Genomic DNA, 16,354 nt, shown 5'->3' with positions numbered 1-16,354 from the left:
TCAATGTTCTTGACGAGTGATTTAAATCATCCTGGAGTCGGGGTTCCAAGGTTTTATGAACCTGTACAGCAGAGTGGAGATAAACAAAGAATGTAAACATGAACGCCTCGTTGTCGGACAGGGTTCCTCGGAACACTTCAGACCAAGAGGTTTGGCAATCACCAGGCATGCAAAATTGGCAAACCTGATTCCTGACATCCTTGCAACACCCATGTGCCGATTGCCGCTAAACCAGATTGGCAGGATCAGTTTAAGCACAGTGCGCTGATGGTGGGACTGAACCAGGGTCCCATACTTCACCTTGCCCAGTAAAAAGGGTCTTTCTCTGAAGTACGTACTGGCCACCTAATATTTATACGTGCCACATGATTTGAATGCGAGCCATTTTGGCTGTTGTGGTGCCTTTTTTCGCTGTCAAGTCACAAGTTACGGCGGCCCTTGAGAATTTTCAAGGCAAGAGGTGTTTTAAGGGTGGTTTGCCGTTGCCTGCCTTCGAGTCATGGCCAAACACCTCTTGTCTCAAAAATCCTCAAGGGCCGCCGTAAGTGTTTCTTGGAGGTCTCCCACGCAAATGCTTGCCAGGGTCGAGGCGGGAGGTGTGACTGCCCAAGGCCCCCCAGCAAGCTTCCATGATGTGAGCGGAGATCTGAAGTTGGATTTCTCAAGTCCTACCTAGTCCAACAGATTAAGCCCTGTATCACATTGTTGATTGAGCAGCAATTATAAAAAGTAGGTTGGGGTCCCAGGCTTGGTGGACATGTACCACGGAGGCCACCAACACCTTTCTTGGTGCCCAGTAAGACTTCTGATTGGCTGCTGGAGATTTGATTGGCTGTGGACATGTTTAAAATTTTTGACTTTGACAAGAGTTGCCCTCACAGCCCACGGATCTTCACTGGGTGAAAGCACACTGTCTTTTTGAACTGTTACCATCCGGCAGACGATACAGGTCTATCAAAACTAGGACAAAGAGGCTTAGAGACAGCTTCTACTCTAGAGCTGTGGCTATGCTAAACTCTGTGGCTTCGTGTTGATGTGTTTGGGGCTGTGTAGGGATGGGTGGAGGAAGGGGAAAGTGAGGACGGGGTATGAGTCTGAAATTGTGTGCATCGAGGAATGCTGCTGTAAATTTCGTTGTGCGTGCACAATGACAATAAAATGCTTTTGCTTTTTGCTTTTGCGTGACTGAATATAAGCTGCAGCAGCCATTTTGTGACTGGTTTGACCTTCTGCCCAAGCCATTTTGTGATGACTCTGACCACACTGTGCCAGAATTCCCAAAGTACCCACAGGCTCAAGAAGGTTGTGGACTCCTGATAGTTATACAGTGTGTTTCTTCAGCGACTCTCTTTATTCTGTCTCTGCAGCTGCCCCTTCCTGGACTCGTCGGGAAAGGATGGAACGGAAACTTCTGGCAGTACCGGCTGCAAACACAGTTCGCTTTCGCTGCCCGGCGGCAGGCCACCCCCCTCCTTCCATACACTGGTTGAAAAATGGCAGAGAATTCAAAGGAGAGCACCGGATTGGGGGCATCAAGGTAAGGCTAACCTTAATTCTGCTTTATTAACCTCTAGAATGTGTACCTTTTCGAGGAAGGGCATTGTTCAGAGAGAGAGAGGGGCCCACGGAAGATCTCAGGCTTGGGCGCTGCTGTCTCCAATTCAGGGGGATTTCAGGTAAAACTCTGGAAAAGTCCCCTCCACAAAGCTCAGAGTGAAACGCCGAAATAGAGGAAATTACACTTCTCTCCTCCTTGCTGTTTGATCTTGAAAGAATGTTAGAAGTAGAAGAAGAATTGGTGATTTGAAGGTGGAAGAACTGGTGACGGTTCCTTTCTCACCACTGATCATTATCTGTTTGGGTGGGGTACTTTGCAGGCATGGGGGGGTTCTATTAAAATGGTTATCTATTAAAATGATCAGTCCCCAGAGCCAGATGGATCCAAATGTCATGTAGAGGATTTTCCTGTTGATACAGTTGGTGTTCCTACTGACCCCTCAACGTTCCGATGCGGAGTGGGGCCGGTGACCACGAGGCAGGGCCTTTTATAGACCCTACCTCCGGCCCACTCCGATGATGTGCTCCCGCGCATCGCGAGAGCACGCCACCAATCAGCTGGGACCCCCTGCGCTTGCGCAGGATGGGCTTGAGCTGCCTGGCCCTCTGCGCATGCGTGGGTCGGCCGCGCCTGCGCAAACGGGCCTAGAGCCTTCGCCGGGCCCCTCATTCCTCCCGCAACGGCGGCTGCGTTTCAGGCGCGGCCGCACTTTATCTGAGCCCTGGAATGAGAAAATGACCCAGTCAGCTAACATGGTTGCTGTCAGGCATCTTGTCATACCTGCTAAGGCCCAGGCAGACACAGCAGGTGGCTAGAGAGACCGTGGAGAAAGCCTCATGAGAAATCCGCACAAGACATGGGCTGCAGCTAAATTTAAAAGTTTGCTTTCCAAGATCCAGTGTAACTGGTATTCTCACATGACTGTTTTCTTCAAGAATATGTCTGACATTTAAAAAAAAAAAATACAGGATAACTGCCCCCAAATATTAGTACGATTAACATGCTTGGTATGACTGACATACTTGTGATGTTCGACCATTTTTTAAGTGGTTAAGAAGTTTGTGCTTCTTGCCCGTGTCTGGTCAGAGCTGGATTCTTGAAATTGTAAGAGAGCCAAGCGGAGGGGGAAATGGCCTAGAGCAGAGGTCTGCAACCTGCGGCTCTCTAGATGTCCATGGACTACAATTCCCATCAGCCCCAATTGGCCATGCTGGCAGGGGCTGAAGGGAATTGTAGTCCACGAACATCTGGAGAGCCGCAGGTTGCAGACCCCTGGCCTAGAGGTTAAGCATCTTTCCAGCCACTGTTGGCCATGTGAAGCAGCTTCCTGCTGAACCAGACCCGTGGTCGATCAAAGTTCAGTATTGTCTCCTCAGACTGGCAGCTGCTCTCCAGGGCCTCAGGCGGAAGTCTTTCACACTACCTGCCTACGCAGCAGTGGTGTAGGAGGTTAAGAGCTCATGTATCTAATCTGGAGGAATCGGGTTTGATTCCCCGCTCTGCCGCTTGAGCTGTGGAGGCTTATCTGGGGAATTCAGATTAGCCTGTACACTCCCACACACGCCAGCTGGGTGACCTTGGGCTAGTCACAGCTTCTCAGAGCTCTCTCAGCCCCACCTACCTCACAGGGTGTTTGTTGTGAGGGGGGAAGGGCAGGGAGATTGTAAGCCCCTTTGAGTCTCCTGCAGGAGAGAAAGGGGGGATATAAATCCAAAACTCTTCTTCTCTTCTTCTCTTCTTCTGCTTGGTTAAGGTGACCAGATTTTCACCTTTTTAAAGCGGGACACGTGCGCGCATGCGGCCACAGGAGCGCACTGCCTTCTGGGGCGCTCCCCGGTTTCAGGGTGGGAAACGGGAGCGCCCCAGAAGGCAGTGCAACAGCGCGAGAGCTGCTGCACTGCCTTCTGGGGCGCTCCCCGGTTTCCCACCCTGTGACAGGGCAGGAAAAGGGGAGCGCCCCAGAAGGCAGTACGGCAGCCTTCCAAAAATCGGGACATTTAAAAAACCCCGCGGGACGCGGGACAAATTGTTTAAAAGCGGGACTGTCCCACCATAAGTTGGACGTCTGGTCACACTATGCTTGGTCCTTTTAAAAACTGTGGTGGTGCCGGGAATTGAACCTGGGACTTTCTGATGCCCTACCCCTACAAATGCTGCCCCCAAGCTTGTGCCATCTTGCAAAGCTGTGAGTTGTGCTTTTGGGAAACACAGACTTTTGTAAACCGTGAGCACAGGGCTGACGGAGCACAGGAGATACCTTGTGTTCAATATTTGGACAACCAGTGTGGGCAACTGTCTCAGCCTGTCATTTCTAGAAGAATGAAGTTCATTCAGACATTCTTGCAGGTCATGAGACATGAAGGGAGGGATAGTCTCCTCAGTGAGGGGTTTTCTGGCCAGACGCCATCTGAGGTACAAACATGTTTTACTTAATGGCTTGCCGCACAGATTCATACACTGTGGACATTGTGCTGTGGCAGTCATGCACGCAGGAAAATCAAGCAGCAATTGTGGATACAGCCATATGTATTTCACGCTACATGACATTTTATTGCTTCTAAATCATCATATCTAACTCTGAACATGGCCAAAGGTGTAGGTCAAACTCAAGCAGAACCAGGCCATGTACAGAGAAGTGGGGTTTTTCCGTAACCTGGGTGAGCCCCCAAGACTGCAGAGAAACTTGAAAAGTGAAAAATAAGGTGACAAGGATTTACAAATTCCTGAACTGAAAGAAACAAAAAAGAGCTCTCATGATGAATGTCATGAGAGCAGCTGCCATCTTGGAGGTTGCTTAGCAACCCTCAAGTCAAAACAGCACTTGGGAGTTATTTCTCTTTTTTTGCTCTTCCATGTGGGGAAGCAAAACAGGGAAATAATACCTCCGACGCCATTTCCATGTGGGGGAACAACTTTTTCCACAAGAGGTCCTGAAGATGCCTTATTTCTTCTCAAGCCATCCTATTTTGAGGATGCAAACCTACCGATCTTTCTTTCCCCAAGTCCTCTGCAAGTTGTCTCCTCTTGCTGAGCGGAGCTCAGGAGCGGAGGAGATGTCTTATTTTTCCCACTCGACCGTTAAAGCTGGCTGGTCAGTTTCCTCCGCCACTCGCACCCGACATTTTGTGGTGCTGCAGGGATTCTCTGCGCCTGCAGCTTTTTGCTTAAGGTTTTCCTGGGATGGTTGCCCTGCAGGCTCCGCTGCTGGGCCCATTTTCAGCCCAAAAAGTACATGGTTATACTTAGTTTGTCTGCTGACTCCAGCAATATGTAGTTTCCCTTTGTTATTTTCGATGAGCTGTCTTTGAAGCTATCCAATTGGGATGCCCAACTATATATTGCCAGAATTGGCAGGACGACCAGAGTACAACCATCCAGTTTATGGGCTGAGAAAACACCCATATCAGAGCCTGCGGAGCAAATGTCCTGGGAAAACCTCAAGCAAAAAGCTGCAGGCTCAGAGAATCCCTGTTGGGCACAAGAGCTTTAAACTCAGGTGGGAGGAAATGATCTTCGGGGAGGAGCCTTTTTCCTCCTCGGTTGCCTTTTTTGTCCAAACAAAAAAATGAAAAGGAGGCTTTTTTAAAGGCGTCCCCAGGACTTCTTATTTGTGCCGTGCTGTGCATAAACGGCCCAGATTCTGCCAGGCCTACAAGGAAGAGAGAAGGGAGCATCATAAATAGAGGGGAAACAGATCTAGTTCCCATGCAACTGTCTCACCTGTGAAGGTAATTGACCGCTTTTGCCTGGCAGGCTTCTGACTGACCACTGGAGTTCTAATTGACTGTACAAATCTTTAAAAACACTGCTTTGGCAGCTGCTGCTACCTCAGTACAAGGATGGTCACTGTGTGACCAAAGGTAAACTGGGCACAAAAAATATTTTTAGACAGTATGTTCATTTTCAAAATCCTTCTGTTAAATGGAGCGTCTGTTTGAAATCCTGAGGAGTTATATTAGTTGTGCATAACCTCCCTGTCATTGTGTGTTTGGCTCAGCCTCCTGTGGCCGTCATTTTGGGTTGTGCCCACCACTCTGGGTCAGAATTCCAACGGTACTCAAAAAGGTGGGGACTCCCTTGCCAAGAGGTGGTGGAAGGAAAGGGTAGGCAAAGTCAAGGACTGCTGCTTGCTAACCCAAGGAGCAGCGATGGCGTAGGAGGTTAAGAGCTCGTGTATCTAATCTGGAGGAACCGGGTTTGATTCTCAGCTCTGCTGCCTGAGCTGTGCAGGCTTATCTGGGGAATTCAGATTAGCCTGTGCACTCCCACACACGCCAGCTGGGTGACCTTGGGCTAGTCACAGCTTCTCGGAGCTCTCTCAGCCCCACCCACCTCACAGGGTGTGTGTTGTGAGGGGGGAAGGGCAAGGAGATTGTCAGCCCCTTTGAGTCTCCTGCAGGAGAGAAAGGGGGGATATAAATCCAAACTCTTCAAAATCCAAACTAACCCCAGTCATTGGGTTGTTGGGATGCCCAACAGCAGGCTTCGTCCAGCAATTTCTTCGTCTCCTTCTGTGAGTATTTAGAAGAAGGGTTTGGATTTATACCCCCCTTTCTCTCCTGGAAGGAGTCTCAAAGAGGCTTACAAATTCCTTCCCTTCCTCTCCCCTCAACAGGCACTTTGTGCAGTAGGTGGGGCGGAGAGAGTTCTGAGAGAACTGTGAGTGGCCCAGGCCACCCAGCAGGCTTCACATGGAGGAGCAGGGAATCAAACCTAGTCCTCCAGTTTAAAGTCCGCCGCTCATGTGGAGGAGCGGGGAATCAAATGCAGTTCTCAAGATTAGAATCCTTCGCTGTCAACCACCATGCTCCATGCTGGCTCCTAGCACTGTAAGAAGGGGCTATCATTTAATTGGCACATTTTTGAAAGTGGATTGATGTGAGGAATTGCTCGCGTTCAGTCCAGTTCATTGTTTATTCAAGGTTTCTTTATCCTTTAACTAACATTTCCCTAATGTTAGTTAGGGAAGCAGTGGCGTAGGAGGTTAAGAGCTCGTGTATCTAATCTGGAGGAACCGGGTTTGATTCCCAGCTCTGCCGCCTGAGCTGTGGAGGCTTCTCTGGGGAATTCAGATTAGTCTGTACACTCCCACACATGCCAGCTGGGTGACCTTGGGCTAGTCACAGCTTCTCGAAGCTCTCTCAGCCCCACCTACCTCACAGGGTGTTTGTTGTGAGGGGGGAAGGGCAAGGAGATTGTAAGCCCCTTTGAGTCTCCTGCAGGAGAGAAAGGGGGGATATAAATCCAAACTCCTCCTCCTCCTCCTCCTCCTCCTCTTCCTCCTCCTCTTCCTCTTCCTCTTCCTCTTCCTCCTCTTCCTCCTCCTCTTCCTCTTCCTCTTCCTCTTCTTCTTCTTCTTCTTCTTCTTCTTCTTCTTCTTCTTCTTCTTCTTCTTCTTCTTCTTCTTCTTCTTCTTCTTCTTCTTCTTCTTCTTCTTCTTCTTCTTCTTCTTCTTCTTCTTCTTCTTCTTCTAATGTTAAAGGTATAAGTAAGAAGGACCGGATTTTCCCCTCTTCTTTTCTTGAGATGAAGGCTGCACACTTTTATAAATAGTTAACTTTGTGGGGGTTGTTTCCCTTTGCAGCTGCGGCATCTGCAGTGGAGCCTCGTCATGGAAAGCGTGGTCCCGTCTGATCGAGGCAACTACACCTGTGTGGTTCAGAATAAATATGGCCGCATTCAGCATACGTACCAACTCGATGTTCTTGGTGAGCATGCGTTCCTCCCAGTTTGAGTCAGGGGATCAATGTGCATTTCAGGTAGAGGTGGTTCATTTCTACGGAGCACTGTCCCATAAAAGATGTACAGAAAATGAGGGAAATATCTGGACAAATGGCTGGAGCTGGTTCCCATGGCAACTGCCTCACCTGTGATGAGGACCATGAGAAAAAGATTGGGCCAGACACCATAGTGACCGGGGCTGGAGCAGAAATCCAGCCTAAATATGAGAGAGCCAAGCAGGATCCGCTGCTCAAGCGTCGAGAGCTGAGAGAACAAACAGGAGAAAAGAGGAAGGCTTGCAAAGTCAGGAAGGGGTGTGCAGGTGAAGGGAATTCTGGGTTGTGTCCTGGACTTCTTTCTTCTGCTGCAGTGATGGTTGTTTCCTGCCTCTTGCTCCAGCAACCAACCAGTCCAGTCCTCACCCCCTTCCGCATTTTTCTTTTACCAGCTCTCTTGTGGTTTTCAGTTTTTAAAAAGTCAAAACTGGGGGTTGGAAATGAAGCGGGGAAAAATAACGTGAGTAAACCAGAATCAAACTTTATTATAGTCATAGACCAGCATAAACCAGCACAAAGTAAATATAGTATTCAGTTAAAAGAAAGCAAAGAGCTTAAAGCTAAAAAGAAGAATAGGCACAAGGCACAATGAAATTGACAGATAAAATGCTATAACTATCAAATTGATTTTATGGCATGGACTATCCTATGCCAAGTGCAGCTGCACACAACCTAGCAAGATTGTATGTTGTATCAGAATTGGTATCTGTGAGCAGCATAGAAGTATAAAATTGTCCTGTGTGACCTGGTAATCTACATAGCAGTGGTGAGAGAAGACTGGTACGCATGTTTTTGTAGTACATACATACATACATACATACATACATACATACATACATACATACATACATACATACATACCCTGTTTCCCCTAATATAAGACATCCCCGAAAAATAAGACATAGTAGAGGTTTTGCTGAAGTGCTAAATATAAGGCATCCCCCAAAAGTAAGACATAGCAAAGTTTTTGTTTGGAAGCATGCCCGACGAACAGAACACAGAAATATAAGACATCCCCTGAAAATAAGACATAGCGCATCTTTGGGAGCAAAAATTAATATAAGACACTGTCTTATATTCGGGGAAACATGGTACATACATACATACATACATACATACATACATACATACATACATACATACATACCCTGTTTCCCCTAATATAAGACATCCCCGAAAAATAAGACATAGTAGAGGTTTTGCTGAAGTGCTAAATATAAGGCATCCCCCAAAAGTAAGACATAGCAAAGTTTTTGTTTGGAAGCATGCCCGACGAACAGAACACAGAAATATAAGACATCCCCTGAAAATAAGACATAGCGCATCTTTGGGAGCAAAAATTAATATAAGACACTGTCTTATATTCGGGGAAACATGGTACATACATACATACATACATACATACATACATACATACATACATACATACATACATACATACGCCTATATTGGCATAATCAGGAAGCAAAATAAATACATCGCAAAAAGCAAAAAAACCCCAAAGGACCATAACAGATACATACTATTAGATACTCTCAGCTATCTCCATAATAAAATTGGCGACCTCATCACAGCGTGTCTTTGTAGTACTGACGCTGGAGCGGCACACGTTCTATCGTTTCTGTGTGTTCAGTTTTACAAGGACATTGTCCCTCTTGATTGGAAATCTTCTTAGTATGCGGCCTTCAGAAACAGATGAAGGGAAGGTTTTGCGAGTAAACTAGTAAAACATCAGAAATGTTTTACAACGGAACTTTGAGTCTCAAAAGTCCATATTGCAAGAATCTTATCTGCCTTCTAAGGGGCTACTGGACTCAAATCTTATCCTTCTACTGCAGACCATCGTGGCTACCCACTGAAACTATTTCTACAATGTATCCCAACTTGGTACTTTGAGTTTCCTTGACATGAAATTTGCATTTCTGTTGGTGCTTCCGACACAGAGAGTTATCTGGGGATTCCCTGTCATTCTGACAAGTTGTAGACTGTAATTATATGTTACAGAGAAAAATTCTTGTTGCCTTTGTCAGAAAAGTCACTGTGGCCTGCCTGGTGTTAGTTTATTTTACTGCCTCTCTGGGCGGCCTGTGAAGTTGCCCTTGGCTTTTGGCCTGGATTTAGAAAGAAGAATCCAGAAGGGCGATTGTGTCATACCAGTGGATCTGAATATGTCGGCTGTTTCTAGTTCAGCAAACCTCCCCATTGTCCATTAAAGCGAGCATATGCCTGGCTAGCTTTATCTTTTTATTTATTATTTAAAACATTTGTTAGCTTTGGGGTGCTGTGTGGTTTCCGGGCTGTCTGGCCGTGTTCTAGCAGCATTCTCTCCTGACGTTTCGCCTGCATCTGTGGCTGGCATCTTCAGAGGATCTGATGGATCATTTTTTGTTGAATGCACTATTTTGCAGCACTCTTAAGTACACAAAAGCTTTGTTTGCTGAAAGGGGGTGGATGGCTTCTCGTGAACTCCCAGGAAAAGAGTAAACCTCCCCCTCCCTCCTTTTTCCCTGGTGTAGAGAGATCACCCCATCGTCCCATTCTCCAGGCTGGGCTGCCCGCCAACCAGACTGTGGTGGTTGGGAGTGATGTGGAATTTCACTGCAAGGTGTACAGCGATGCTCAGCCCCACATCCAGTGGCTGAAACATGTGGAAGTGAATGGCAGCAAATATGGGCCTGACGGGACTCCTTATGTCACAGTTCTGAAGGTTGGTACCTGGCAACATCTCACCTGAGCCGGCTGCACCTTAGAGGTGCAGAGTGTGTTGATTTGAAAGCTGCATGGTTTCACACGGGCAGTTATCTGCAGACCAGAACACAAAACATTCCGCTGACCGAGTTGGTCTTTTGAGATGAGCCAACTGCAAAATCCTACCTGACCTGTGATAACAATACGAAGAGGTATTTTAATGGACCACTGCTAGACAACCTGATTTACCATCGTACTTGAGTTCCATATGACTCTCCATTCCAAGATATTATATTATTATACTGTTATAAGAGGTGATTTTTTTTTGTTTCATTACATTTGATCCGTGGGTCATAGTAAAGGAAATTAAATGGAGTGTTTTGTTGCTTGGTTGGGGGAAAAAAAGGTTGCTTGGGAATGATGTATTTAGGATTTGAGAGTTTATTGAATAAAAGATGGTATAAGCTCCTGGCCTTGAAGAATAGTTTGAGCTGCTTTGGCTCCCCATTGGGGTGAATATAAATGAAACAAGGAGAAATTTGGGAGGGGCGGAGTCTCAGCAAATGACCCTCCATTTTCCATACAGAGGTCCCAGATTTCCCACCATTCCCAGTTAAAAGACCTAGGCAGCAGGTGATTTGTAAGACCTCCATCTGAGACCCTGGAGAGTTATTGCTGGTCTGAATAGACCAGGGGTCTGCAACCTGTGGCTCTCCAGATGTTCATGGACTACAATTCCCATTAGCCCCTGCCAGCATGGCCAACTGGCCATGCTGGTAGGGGCTGATGGGATTTGTAGTCCATGAACATCTGGAGAGCCGCAGGTTGCAGACCCCTGGAATAGACAGTACTGACCCTGATGGACCAGTGCTTTGATTCAGTTTAAGGCAACTCCGTGTGTAAGTAAATAAATAAATACTGAAGGGGAGCAAAATTTGGTGTCTCACATTCAGTTTGGGTAGAGGGCAGCTTGAGGACAGTGCCTATTTGACTGGCCTGGCCCAAGGTCACCCAGCAGGCTTTATGTGGAGGAGCAGAGAAATCAAACATGGTTCATGACATTAGAGTCCTCTTCTCATATGGAGGAGGAGAGAATCAAACCCAGTTCTCCAGATTAGAGTCTGCTGCTCTTAACCACTATGCCTTCCCCTCCCCACAACAGACCCCTTGTGAGGTAGGTGGGGCTGAGAGAGTCCTGAGAGAACTGTGACTGGCCTAAGGTCACCCAGCAAGTTTCATGTGGAGGAGTGGGGAATCGAACCCAGTTCTCCAGATAAGAGTCTGCCGCTCGTGTGTAAGAGTGGGGAATCCAATCCGCTTTCCCAGAGTCCACCACTCCTCACCTGTTCCTTCACTCGATCCTCAACTAAAAGGAATACTGCAACTGTAAAATCAGAAGAAGATGGAAATTGGGAAGGGCAGCCATGAAACAGTTAGAAAAGATTCCTACATGGGAGGATGTGTTGCTGGCCACCACGATCAAGTTAATTCACACCATAGTATTCCTCATTACTACGGATGGGTGTGAAAGCTGGACAGTGGAGAAAACTGATAGGAAGAAAGTCAGTCGAAATGTGGTGTTGGAGGAGAGTGTTGTGGATACTGTGGACAGCCGAAAAGATAAACCAGTGGGTTCTAGATCAAAACAAACCTGAACTCTCCCTCGAAGCTATATAGTGAATAAGCTGAGGCTGTCGTGCTTTGGTCACATAATGGAAAGAGAAGAGTCGCTGGAAAAGACAGTAATGCTAGGAAAAGTTGAAGGCGGCAGGAAAAGAGGAAGACCCAACATGAGATAGGCCGATTCTACAAAGGAAGCCACAGCCTTCTGTTTGCAAATTCTGAGGAAGGCAATTAACAGTAGGACGTTTGGGAGGCCATTAACCCATAGGGTCACCATAAGTCAGAAGCAACCTGATGGCACAAAACACGCACATGTGCATTAAGTTGCAACCAGGGGCAGAGCGAGGGGGGGGACTGTGCCTGGGGCGCATGTGTGCCCTGCGCCCCTGCCGCAGCATTGCCCACCCTGCCCTGGAACACCCCAGAATGCCACCTCCATGACCCACCACACCCCACCGCGGTGCCAACCCGGGGCGTTGCACCCCCTGTCCCGTTGGCTCTACGCCACTGTTTGCAACTGACTTGGGTGAACCCAGCAAGGGCCATTCAAGGTAAGTGAGAAGCTGTGGCTGTTTACCATTGCCTTCCCATTAGGAGCCTTCCTTGGTGGTCTGCCACCCAATGCTGACCCAATGTAGGTTCCGAGAGCTGAGGTAATCGGGTTATGCTGCACCATTCCACATCCCGTATTTGATAACAGAAGCGGCAAAAGTGGCCAATGTAAATTACAGTGTAGGATTTTACACTCGTAAGAAGCCCTGGAACCAATTGGTCATATGTTGAATCAGAAGCAACTCTTTTATGTACCTGATTGCAAATACAGAACACAAGCAGTACTCCAGTGTGGAGAAAAATCCTCATCAGTGAAAAGAGTATTATGGCAATCTGGGCTCAGGCTGCAGTCTAGAGTGCTTCCAGGCAGCGTCGATCTTGGGAGTGCAGTGAAGACTCTGCTAAAAGTCTCCAGCCGCTTTGAAGTTGCCTCACTATAAGTCTAAGACAGGGGTCTGCAACCTGTGGCTCTCCAGATGTTCATGGACTACAATTCCCATCAGCCCCTGCCAGCATGGCCATGCTGGCAGGGGCTGATGGGAATTGCAGTCCATGAATATCTGGAGAGCCACAGGTTGCAGACCCCTAGTCTAAGAGCTACAATGGGGGTGTTTCCATGCTTCAAGCCCGATGGGAGTTGACCCCCAAGAATAGCCTGGAATGCCCTCAGTTGTGTTGACATCTTCCTGGAAACTAGCACAGCTCTGGGGTCAGGCTCTCTTCTGTGTCAGGCACTGCCAAGGTCTTTGGTGCCCGCCAGTCTCCCAGTTGGCCCCCCTTGCTGGTATAAGTGCCACTTATTCTTGTAGGGTGAACCGACATGCCAGCACAGCCTTGTGCCAGCTCCCCCCACCCCATAGGACTGTGCCGCAAGACACACTGTGTGTGTGTTAAGTGCTTTCGATTTATAATGTCCCTGCGAATTAATGATAAATTCACAGTTCAGATTTTGGTATTGTTACGACATCAGCATTTTGTTCAGTCTCCAAGCATCCTGAGGGCCCTTGGGTGCACGTAGTGGCCTACACAGACCCCAGCATTACAACCTGCAAACTGAATGACACCCCCCCCCCCCTCCAATGTAGCTCTCCCAGCCCTCGGGAAACTTGCTGAGGAGGTGTAGCAAATGGCACGGCCTCTCTCCGGGCAAGTCTGGCATCTGCTTGGAGTCAACCGTGCATCGCGACAGTGTGTGGGGCTGTGACTGTGCTCCCTGATGTCCACCATCTTTTCTGTTCTTTCTCAGGAAGCTGAGAAAGTTTGGATTAACCTTGGCAAAAAGAAAAAAAGAGATGTCTTTCTCTCTGCTACAGTCATTGACTCCACCCCAACTGTATCCTCTGTGACAAGCTTCTCGAGGCCTACACGGAGCAAAACCGTGGGTTCCCAAAGCCCTTAGGAATGTGGGGCTTCATGCAGTAGAAATGGCCATCACTTCCTCTGAAGGATAATTTTGGTTTTAGCAGGGCCTGGGCTCCATAATTTCATATGTTGCGTTGTGCCATCAAGTCACGCCTGACTTGTGGTGACCCTATCGATCAAGGTCCTCCAAATTGTCCTATCGTTGACACTGTGGCTCAGGTCTTGCAAATGGAGAGCCGTGGCTTCCTCTGTTCAACAACAGCAGCAACAATGGCCTTTATTGGCATTAGAAAGCAAAAAATTACAAAACAGATGTGCGTAATAAAGAAAAATTACAAGTGAGAAAAAACACGACTCGAAATGACTGATCTCAAGAATGGAATTTGCAACATTCTCACAAAAAAGCGCATCAGGACTATTCAGGGGATATGGCATTTTATAGCATTCTTGCCATTGGGAACACTGCAAAAAATGGAGTTCATATATTTCATCCGTATCTTATCATACTTGGGGCATACGAACAGAGAATGGCCAAGTGTTTCGACAGTAACCAAATCACAAGAACAAACTATTTTAGAATGTTCCACATTTTTGCATCTCCCATCCACAAGGGCTGATGGCAACACATTACATCGTGCGGTAGCCAAGGCTCTCCTCTGGGTGAGGTTACTCAAGATGCGAAGGTATGCTGACATAACTCCACACTCACATGGAATTAATAATGTGGCAGGGGGACAAGTTGTCTTAGCTGCGAGGATCGAGTTACGAGAGTCAAGATCCAAGAGTCTGTCCTTGACCAACCTGCAGGCTTCCACAGTCGTGAGCATGAGAAGGGATTTCCGCAGGCAAGCCAGTTGCTTTAATCTTGCTGAGAATCAGAGTACACCACTGTGAAATAAAGCGATCTGATAACAGAGAGGAAATATAGCTGTTAGAACCTGCTTAAAAGTGTACATGCAGCCAAAATGTTATGGCCCTCATCCATCCAGATGGGGGGAGCTTCCTCTGTTCCTGCCGTCTTCAACTTTTCCGGGTGTGATTGTCTTTCTCATAATTTCATATCTGAGCACAAATACCTGTGCCCTACAGTGTGTCTGTGTGTGTGTGTGCGTGCGTGCGCGCACGTGCGTGTGAGACAAGAATCTTGACTAAATGTGAACAAGCCTCCAGTATTGTTTCTTCTAACTAATGGCAGCTTTCTGGGGTCTCAGGTGGAAGTCTATCCCATCTGATCCTCCCCTCCCCCCTTTTTTTTAAAAAATGGAGATGCTGGGAATTGAAACTAAGGCCTATTGTATGCAAACGGTTGCTCGACCACCGAGCCACGTCTTAATGAAAAGCCCAAAAGGTTTGTAATAGAGATGAATGTTGAATAATTACTACTAAAAAGCAAGCAAGTTTGTTGCTCATGAGACAAATGGTTATGACAGAAAAATCACTCCGGGGAAACCCTGCTAGCCTGGCATAAGCCTGACAGGAAATCTCAGTCAGAAACTAGTCCCAGTGAGTGAAAAATGCGGAAATTGAAACAGTGCTCAGAATTAGACTTTTTAAAAGTACAAGAACTTTGCATCTGGACATTCGAAGAAGCCACGGCAGAAAGGAAGTAGATTAACGTTGGACATAGTCTCTCTGTAAAATTGTAGAATTAGCATATTCAAAATGCTTTGGTCTCTCTGGGTTTATGTATGGTCTTTTGTATTCTGAAAGAAAATGCAAGGTACAGTATAACAAATGCCTGTCCTGTCTGTCGTATGCGTGATGGAGACGTGTTGTTTGGTTTTACTGAAGTTCAGGTTTCTGTCTATTCTGCAGTCTTGGATCAGCAAAAACGCTGAAGCCGATGCTAACCTAAATCTGTTCAATGTGACAGAACAAGATGAAGGCGAATATCTATGTAGAGCCAACAATTTCGTAGGCAGAGCCGAAAAATCATTTTGGCTCCACATTCGCAAACCAGACCCAGGTAAACGCTCAACTCTGTCCCAAAGGCAAAAATGAGCCGTGACCTCCTTCAGGCGCTCGCAGTCACAATCGCTGTTCCTATTTTGTTTTCCGTCCTGCAGACTGATAATCGTGTCTGTTCTTCGTGCTTCTTTCCTTGTCTGAATTAAATGCTTAAAATCAAGCTGTGCTGAAAAATCCCCACATAGATGACTGTCGGCTAAAGTTCGTTCGCTTGTCTTTCTCTTGCATTTTAGTGCTCACTGCAACACTGCATGCCGTTAACTCAAGTTAATGAGTTTGTAATCATCTAAGTAGATTTCCTTCATGCGGGTATTCATCAAACCAAGTCTCTCTAAGTGCCAAACTAGACGGGACGGTGACCATTTCATTTTAAAATTGGTACGAGGGCCCGATCCAGATCAGACCTGTGGCATGGTGTCCAAGGGAGATCTTATGCCCCACCTCCACACCTTTTCCAGGGGCCCATAGCTGTTGTCATTCTGGTTTGGGCTGTCATAGATCACACGTTAGCAATCACACACATCCTTCATATCTTCAAACACCTTTTACACTCAGCCATAAAAGGCTGCCTCCCTGGGGCGCTTGGACTCCGGACACCACGCATCTTCCAGCTGTTGCAATACCTGAATCTGTCAGAAGCTCCATAGAAGGGCAGATACGCCTGGTGGTTTGTTAACGAAGAAGCCCCTTTGCCCTCTCTTTGCTGAGCTAACACCTCACTGACCTGAGCTTCTCTTTAATCCTTGCCTTCTCTCTTCGCCCCCATCCTTGCCACACTAACCATGAGACAGTCATATTGTGGAGGTGATTTTTTATCTTCATGCTT

General features: G+C 47.2%; 1 protein-coding gene across 1 annotated transcript in view; it reads left to right on the top strand.

Annotated features, from left to right (window-relative positions):
- LOC125437836 (fibroblast growth factor receptor 3-like) overlaps window positions 1–16,354 on the top strand; it is a 116,190-nt gene that overhangs the window by 58,623 nt on the left and 41,213 nt on the right. The window contains exons 4-6 of the mRNA XM_048505849.1: window positions 1,368–1,537; window positions 7,143–7,266; window positions 9,852–10,042. Of these exons, the coding sequence (XP_048361806.1) occupies window positions 1,368–1,537; window positions 7,143–7,266; window positions 9,852–10,042 (485 nt within the window). The remainder of the gene's footprint in view (window positions 1–1,367; window positions 1,538–7,142; window positions 7,267–9,851; window positions 10,043–16,354) is intronic.

Source organism: Sphaerodactylus townsendi, linkage group LG08 (genome assembly GCF_021028975.2).
Source record: "Sphaerodactylus townsendi isolate TG3544 linkage group LG08, MPM_Stown_v2.3, whole genome shotgun sequence".
Lineage (NCBI taxonomy): Eukaryota > Metazoa > Chordata > Lepidosauria > Squamata > Sphaerodactylidae > Sphaerodactylus > Sphaerodactylus townsendi.
Note: the sequence above shows the minus strand (reverse complement) of the source record. Positions and strands in the feature narration are given on the sequence as shown.